At 22.7% G+C, this 7648-nt stretch overlaps 4 protein-coding genes across 4 annotated transcripts; 2 read left to right on the top strand and 2 right to left on the bottom strand.

Moving 5' to 3' along the window:
* The first annotated feature begins 874 nt into the window (after window positions 1-874).
* On the top strand, window positions 875-1849 carry LOC122859754 (trypsin zeta-like). The gene is made up of 3 exons (XM_044163437.1): window positions 875-917; window positions 1013-1338; window positions 1706-1849. Exons 1-3 carry the CDS (start codon window positions 875-877, stop codon window positions 1847-1849), a joined length of 513 nt encoding a protein of 170 aa, XP_044019372.1.
* A 387-nt stretch (window positions 1850-2236) lies between these two features.
* On the bottom strand, window positions 2237-3100 carry LOC122859753. The gene is made up of 4 exons (XM_044163436.1): window positions 2891-3100; window positions 2491-2754; window positions 2394-2424; window positions 2237-2271 (listed from the first exon to the last, which is right to left on the bottom strand). The coding sequence occupies exons 1-4, from the start codon at window positions 3098-3100 to the stop codon at window positions 2237-2239; spliced, it is 540 nt and encodes a 179-aa protein (XP_044019371.1).
* Window positions 3101-3615: 515 nt separating this feature from the next.
* LOC122859752 (chymotrypsin-1-like) lies at window positions 3616-4862 on the top strand. The gene is made up of 6 exons (XM_044163435.1): window positions 3616-3652; window positions 3738-3971; window positions 4075-4155; window positions 4232-4242; window positions 4344-4604; window positions 4719-4862. The coding sequence occupies exons 1-6, from the start codon at window positions 3616-3618 to the stop codon at window positions 4860-4862; spliced, it is 768 nt and encodes a 255-aa protein (XP_044019370.1).
* A 214-nt stretch (window positions 4863-5076) lies between these two features.
* Window positions 5077-7488, bottom strand: LOC122859305. The gene is made up of 3 exons (XM_044162763.1): window positions 7463-7488; window positions 5377-5687; window positions 5077-5292 (listed from the first exon to the last, which is right to left on the bottom strand). Exons 2-3 carry the CDS (start codon window positions 5644-5646, stop codon window positions 5125-5127), a joined length of 438 nt encoding a protein of 145 aa, XP_044018698.1. The 5' UTR covers window positions 5647-5687; window positions 7463-7488; the 3' UTR covers window positions 5077-5124.
* Between the last annotated feature and the right edge of the window lie 160 nt (window positions 7489-7648).

Below are 7648 nucleotides of genomic sequence, written 5' to 3'. Positions count from 1 at the left end.
TCATAGATAAAATGTTTCATCATTTTCTTTATAAAGTAAATAATTTTTGTGATCAACTTTAACATCTTTATTTTTATTGCTTCATTTTTTTTTCTTTGTAATTATGTTTGTATTTTTATTTCGATTATTTATTTGAGAATATCAATGATCATTTAATTTATTTAAACAAAAAATATAAATCATTCGTTAATCGATAATATCATTAAACATTTTTTGTTTTTTTTTAAATACATAATGATACATCAAAATTAATCTCATAATATTCAAAATAATTTATGAATATTTCAACAGTCAAAACCTTTAGTTGCTGATTAAAAAATTCAAATAAAATAATTTTTTTTTTTTGTATTTTATGACAATATCATTTTCGTTATTGACACTTGAATATTTTTTTTTTTTTGTATTTTGAATAATTATAATATTGTTATTAATTAAATAAAGAAACTATGAAATTTAAAATTCCAACTATTTTTCAAGTGATAAATTTTAAAAGATAAAACAATTCACGACATACAGATAGAATATTTTTTTTCTTCAAATCCAACAGCAGCTTCTATTTATTTTAAAATGTAAATAACTTTTCAGTCAAATTTTAAAATCGTTCAGATCATATAGATATATAGAAACAAATAAATTTTTTAATAATTCTATTTTATTTGTTTATTCAGCCATTTTGAATCGTTTTGATGATATAAATAAAAATAAATGTCTATAAAAACCAATAAATTTTTTAGCTGTTCTATTTTTTTTTATCAGTAAACATTGTCAATTTGATTTTTACTAGATACATACCTCAAAAAAAGAACCATCCAATATAAAGACCAGAAATTAAAAAAAAATCCTCATAATTATTCCGAAAAGTATTCATAGAACAATGATGATTTCGATAACAATAATATGGATCATTTGTATATCAAGTAAGTTTTATAAAATCCAATTTCCAATTACTAAAATTATTAGCAGTATTTTTATTTGTTATCATTGTTTTTTTTTTTTAAATAAATTATTATAGTTTGCGATGGTAATGTTCCAAGTAAATTATACGGTGGAACACGAGTTGAAATAGGTGAACATCCATATGTTGTGTCATTGCAATGGAAAGGAGTACATCAATGTGGAGGAAGTATAATATCACTCGACACAATAATAACATCAGCAAGTTGTGTTGTGATTGATACAGTACCATTGATATATCAATCAAATCTTCAGGTACTCATTGGTACAAATAACAATCTAGCACATCATGGTAATGGCTTATTATATTCAATCAGATACCTTATAGCACATAAAAATTATGATCCTCATGATGCATGGATAAATGATTTAGCTCTGCTTAAAGTAAGTTTAACCGTTTATTTTTTCATTTTATCTCCATTCAATCATATTTTTTTCACAGCTTGTAACACCAATAACACCATTTATAAATAAACACAAAATTTCAATACCCAATACCTTTCTTCGTTTTACAAAAAATCTACAAACTATCGGCTGGGGTGACTCAAATTTTCTCAATAAAATTACCATCCAAATGGAAAGTATGTCTTATTGTCATGAATTTTCTTCAAATCTTTTATTTTATATCAATGTTCAAAGCTGCGCTTCTGCAGTGATGAAAAATTCAGGCGTTTCTTTGGTAAATAAAATATTATTATTATTACATTTCATAGAAAAATACAGCTAGTATTATTTTATAAAAATTTTTCAGGGTGATAGCGGTAATCCAATAATTTTTGGACAATATATTGTTGGAATTATATCTGTATCTGTACCAATTAATTCTGGAAATTTAATTTTTACAAAAATTTATTCATACAAAGATTGGATTCAAAGATTTATTAATTCAAAATGAGCTATGATCTTCAATTACGATACCAATATTACCAATAATTTAACCTGTAAAATTAATTTAGTTATAATTAATGTAAAACTGTTTAAATAAAATTAAAAAAAAATCATTTACAAAGAATAAAAAAATCAACGATTTAATCTTTAATATACTGTTGATAAAAAGACACGTGATAAAAATTACAAATCTTTTAAAAAAAATATCTATTATAATTCAAAAAAAATATTAAAAAAATTCCATATATTTATTGACTAAATATCTTGTTTTTAAATATTTATTTAATGATATTATTTCAGATACAAAATTCAATTAAAATTTGAAAATTAAATTTTAAAAAAATCATCACTCAGTATTTATTTTCAAGCTATTTTTTTTATGGATATTTATTTATTATTTCCAAGGTCCAATCAACATACGGAATGACTCTGTAAAAAACAATTAATAAAATTAAATTATTCTACTATTTTAAATAAAAAATTATACCTTGTATAAATAAATGGTTCATTTTTATTAATTGAAATTAACGAAATAATTCCAACAATTTTACGATACGATTCAACTGGACTTCCAGCATCTCCCTGTAAATTTTTAAATGAAAAACAATTTACAATTGAAAAATAAAAAATATATAAATATTATTTTACCTCAGTTATATATGAAGTTATTGATTTTCCTATTGAACACATTTGATGTTCATGAAGTTGATGATAATACGCTTGACATCTTCCACGTGTCATCCATTTAAGTTCAAGTTTTTTAAGATAACGACAACTATTATAAATTCCATCTGGATGATTGACCTCTTGATCTATTCCCCAACCTGTGACCCAAAAAATAATTTTTCTTTGATCCTGTGATGGCAAGAAAGCCGGATAAATTAATCGTGAATATTCAATATTTTTAGTCAACTGTAAACCAAAAATAAATTAATAATAAAAATGTAAATTAAAAATATATAAATTAAATACTCACTTTGAGCAATGATATATCATTTTTAAAAAATTGACGAGGATCATAATTTTCATGATAAATAATTGAACTGACTTCGTAAATACGACTGGCATGAAGATCCAATCCATCACTTGTACCAATTAATATTTTTATGTTTGAATAAAATATTTTTGTGTCTGATGATACACAGCTTGATGTTGTTATTATTAAATTTTTGTGAATTATAGTTCCTCCGCAAAGATGATGATCTATCGTTGGATAACGGATCGATACTTGATGAGGATGATTTTCAATCAAAGCCATCTCACCATTAACTATTCTACTTGATAATTTTCCATTTACAACTATTAAAATAATTAATTTATATACTTATTTATTCAAATAATAAATTTTTAATAATTAAATTTACTCACAGTTTAAAAAAATTAAAAATATTATTTGTTTTATTATTATCGTCATAATTTAATTTATAATTTTTTTTTACAATAATTTTTTATAATTGTACTTGATATATTGGCAATGCGAAATATACTACTTGTTATAATTTAACTCGGCAAATAGAATATTTGCTAGAAAAAATATATAAAGATGAAGTTTTTTTATCTGTTTTAAAATAAACATTGAATATTTATAATGACGAGTTAAATATAAAAAAAAAAAATTATCAAAAAGTTCCATTGGTATATTTGTTTTGTAAAAAACTTTAATTTAATATTTGTTTGATGATAGTGCTTGAGATATAGAAGCCAAATAAAGTATTCAAATGATATTTTGAAATTAAAAAAAAATTATATAACTAGTATATTTAAATCATGAAAATGTTGAAGACATTATATTTATTTGCCTCAATTGCCAGTAAAAAAATATATCAAATTATTAAAAATTATATACACAGGAGAATAGCTATTATTAATTTATAATTTTATTAAAATTTTTACAGTTTGTACGAGCAAATTGCCCGGTAAATTAATTGGTGGTAGAACAGCTGAGATTGAAGAATTTCCTTATCTTGTTTCGCTGCAACATGCTGCACATCATGTTTGTAGCTGCACAATTATCAGTCATTTTCATGTAATGACAAGTGCAAGTTGTGTTATTTTAAATACATCACCACTTGTTATACCAGCTAATTTAAAAATTCTTACTGGTACCAATGATAGATTTGGTGAAACAGGTAAATTTTTCATCATTCAAAAATCCAAAGAAATATTTTCGCCAAATTATCAATGTTTTCTGTACAATTTTTTGAATATACTCAATTTATTTAATTTATCTAGATGGGAGTATTTATTACAACGTAAAATTAGTCATTTTTCATCCATTCTACGATGAAAAGTTCTTTTGGATCAACGACATAGGTATAAAAGTTTAAAATATAAAAATTACATTTTCAAATATATTTAATGTTTTTTTTTTTCTCATTTAATTTTACAGCAATTTTAAAGGTATTTTTTTCTAAAATTATTAACATTAATTAGCTTTATTTATTTTTCTAATTTTTATATTTTTATTTATTTTTTTGTCAATTAATTATTTATTTAAATAGTTGGAAAATAGAATTGAATATTCAATGAAACGTAAAAATATTTTATTACCATCAAATGATTTTGATTTATCACGTTCTGTATTTATTGCTGGATGGGGTTATTCAACTTCAACAAGTTATGCATGCTCAAGATTTCTTCAAGTTCTTCAAATGATTATTAAAAGTCAAAGTAATTGTGGTATTATTTATCATGGTTATCCAATTTTTTTTGATGTACAAAATTGTGCAACAGCATTGGATTCTCTTGCTGGTGTTTCACAGGTTTGTTCAATAAATAAAAAATAAAACTATAAATAAATAAAATAATTATTATATAATATAAAAAAATGTATAAAAATAAAAATAAATTAATGTTATTAATATTATTATTTTAAGGGTGATGGAGGAAGTCCTTTGATTGAAGATGGAAAAATTGTCGGCGTCACATCTGTCTATAATGCCTTTCTAAAAAATTCAATAATATATACAAGAGTTTTTTTTTACAAAGATTGGATTTTAAGTATAATTAATAATTATTAATTAAATCAAAAAATGGCTTAATTTTATATGATAATGTGCATGGTTAATCTTTAAATTAAAAAAAAAAAAAACAATTAAATTAATTTAAATAATTCAATTTGTCGTTTATTTAATTTTTTTCTATTTAATTTTATTGTCATATTTTAGATAATATTAAGTATGTTTCATTTGAATTTATCTTATAAATAAATAAACAAAGTGCCATATTATCATAATTAACAAGAAAATTTAAATCAACAATACAATTAAGTAAGTAAATAAATTATAAATTCCAAAAAAACCCATTTTGACCGTGTTCATTTGGTTCTTTAAAAAACTCTTTGTTTATAATATTAATTTTAGAATTTTCAGTAAATATAACTTCTGGTGTTTTTTTACTTGATTTATTTATTTCTGGATAAAGTATGACGCCTCCATCAATTGTTATGACCTTAATAAAAAAAAAATAATATGATAATAATAATAATAATAATAATAATTATTATAATAATAATAATAATTCAATAATAATCACCATATTAATGTTTAATTTTTTCGACCATTCCCAAGCATCTTTTCCAAAAAAAGTTATACGAAAAAGACCTTCTTCTTGGTTATTCGATAATTGTACAGTAAATGTATCAGCATAACCAAAATGATAATGATAATAGCTAGGTGTTACACAATGTATTAACTGTATAAATCCTGTCATTGACTCATTTTTCTGTTTATGTATCAATTTTTGAATGACTGATGTTGGTGTAAATTTAGCAGCCATATCTCCATTATAATAACAAAAAGGCATTTTGTTGATGATGTATTTAATGATAATTCTTCTTTGCTTACCTATTAAAATTTAAATATAAAAGCATTAATATACAAATCAACATAATTGAAGCTTAAAAAATATATATATTTAATATAGATAAATAATTATTAAATATTTTAATTTTTAATTTTATTTATCAGCTCATCCAAATATCAAGTTGTTTGTGTATCAAGGAGGAGCACAGAGTACTGAGGAAGCAATTTCAAATGGACTACCAATTTTAGGCTGTCCATTTTTTTCAGATCAATGGTATAATCTTAATATTTTAATGAACAGAGGTGCTGCTAGAGCTTTGGATGTCAATAATATTGACAAAGAAAAAATTAAAAATGCAATCATTGAGATGGTGTCTAACAAAAGGTAAATTAACTATGCTTTTCTTGAACTGACATGTAATTTAACTAACATAATCAATGGTGTTGTTGATTTTTGTATTTATATTTTTTTAGCTATTGCGATAACATAGTTAAATTGCGAGAGCTCATGATGGATCGTCCACAATCAGCACTTGAAGAAGCAATCTGGTGGATTGAACATGTCATAAGACACAATGGTGCAATTACCCTTTTACAAAATTGAATTGTTTGATATATATTTGTTTATTCTAGCTATTTTTACCTGGTTGGAAATTACTTAAATTATCTTTTTCTGCTATCAAACGAGTTCTTGAATATTTTTTTAAAGCATTAAAATCTAAAACTTCATAATTTATTTTGATAAAAAAAATAAAAAAATACTCTGTTTAAATAATATGTAAATTGAAATAAATATATCTAATTATTTTAAGTAAACAAAATTTGATGAGAAAAAGCGTAAAATAATATTTGACTGTTTGATGAGTATTTGTTGGTGATGAAGCATAAAATTGTGATACCCACAATTGTTGCAATATTCATTACTGGCAAAATTTTCATATATAAATTAGTAAAATGAAATAATAAAAATATAAAATAGACAATGACCAACTTTTAATTTGCATCGTTGATTGCATGTGAACAATAATTGATTAATGCACATATATTCATAAAAAAATAAAATAAAAAATAGTAAAATATGTGAACAGAATGAAACGGTATTTCATCCATGACTCACATTCAATGAATAAATATATAAAAAATATATTTATTTTATATTTTGTTTGTTTTTAATAAACGAGAAAGATCACGTGTTTTTGTTGCTTATAAAAAATTAATTTAAACAAACAATCAGAAGCATTTTGGTAAAGTTATACGTCTATTGAGTCAGTTATTTTGTTTTTTTTTTACTCCAAAAATGTGTTGACTAGGAGTATGTTAACCGAAGCAACGAGTATGTTGATCACGCTTAACATTTCATAATTATTTCAATAAATAATTACAAATCCGATTGAATAAATAAAGCAAGTAATAGTACATACTTTTTGTTAGAATAAGATCAAAGACACAACAGCAATGACACCAAAAAAGGACAGCATCAACATTCAGTTGTACACAAATTCCTAAAAAAAATACAAAAACAATTAATATAAAATATTTTTTTACACAATTTTCTTTCGTAATTAAATTTTTAAATGTAATTTTCATTCATTAAATTAATTTATAATTTTTTTTTTATATATAAATATACACAAATGATGTGTAAGTGTATGAGTGGCGTCAGTCACACATGCAAATACACAATCACACCGATACACTCGTCAATTGTTTTAAGAAAATAAAAAAATTTTCATCGAATTTACTCTAAAAATTTCATAATTGTTTCAATAAATAATTACAAATTCGATTGAATAAATAAAGCAAGTAATAGTACATACTTTTTGTTAGAATAAGACCAAAGACACAACAGCAATAACACAAAAACACGATATACTTATCGCCAATATAATATATTGTCATTTGTCTATGATTGTCATTTGTCTTATGTCTATGATAATTTTTTTGTGTCGCTACATATAAACATTCAGAAAAAAAAAAAAAAAAAAAGCCGCATACACGTGTGA

Source organism: Aphidius gifuensis, linkage group LG6 (genome assembly GCF_014905175.1).
Source record: "Aphidius gifuensis isolate YNYX2018 linkage group LG6, ASM1490517v1, whole genome shotgun sequence".
Classification (NCBI taxonomy): domain Eukaryota; kingdom Metazoa; phylum Arthropoda; class Insecta; order Hymenoptera; family Braconidae; genus Aphidius; species Aphidius gifuensis.
The sequence above is the reverse complement of the archived record's forward strand: the minus strand, read 5'-3'. Positions and strand labels throughout refer to the sequence as shown.

What these genes read in the sequence shown, in the direction of transcription:
- LOC122859754 (XM_044163437.1), top strand. Translation starts at nt 875, where the DNA reads ATGATGATTTCGATAACAATAATATGGATCATTTGTATATCAA. An exon ending in ATGGATCATTTGTATATCAA is followed by an intron (nt 918 to 1,012) that starts GTAAGTTTTATA and finishes AAATTATTATAG; the next exon opens with TTTGCGATGGTAATGTTCCA. An exon ending in ATGATTTAGCTCTGCTTAAA is followed by an intron (nt 1,339 to 1,705) that starts GTAAGTTTAACC and finishes AAAATTTTTCAG; the next exon opens with GGTGATAGCGGTAATCCAAT.
- LOC122859305 (XM_044162763.1), bottom strand. Translation starts at nt 5,646, where the DNA reads ATGCCTTTTTGTTATTATAATGGAGATATGGCTGCTAAATTTACACCA. An exon ending in AAAAATTAAACATTAATATG is followed by an intron (nt 5,293 to 5,376) that starts GTGATTATTATT and finishes TTTTTTATTAAG; the next exon opens with GTCATAACAATTGATGGAGG.
- LOC122859752 (XM_044163435.1), top strand. Translation starts at nt 3,616, where the DNA reads ATGTTGAAGACATTATATTTATTTGCCTCAATTGCCA. An exon ending in TTTATTTGCCTCAATTGCCA is followed by an intron (nt 3,653 to 3,737) that starts GTAAAAAAATAT and finishes AAATTTTTACAG; the next exon opens with TTTGTACGAGCAAATTGCCC. An exon ending in TGATAGATTTGGTGAAACAG is followed by an intron (nt 3,972 to 4,074) that starts GTAAATTTTTCA and finishes TAATTTATCTAG; the next exon opens with ATGGGAGTATTTATTACAAC.
- LOC122859753 (XM_044163436.1), bottom strand. Translation starts at nt 3,100, where the DNA reads ATGGCTTTGATTGAAAATCATCCTCATCAAGTATCGATCCGTTATCCA. An exon ending in ATGCCAGTCGTATTTACGAA is followed by an intron (nt 2,755 to 2,890) that starts GTCAGTTCAATT and finishes TTTGGTTTACAG; the next exon opens with TTGACTAAAAATATTGAATA. An exon ending in AAGTCCAGTTGAATCGTATC is followed by an intron (nt 2,272 to 2,393) that starts GTAAAATTGTTG and finishes TGTTTTTTACAG; the next exon opens with AGTCATTCCGTATGTTGATT.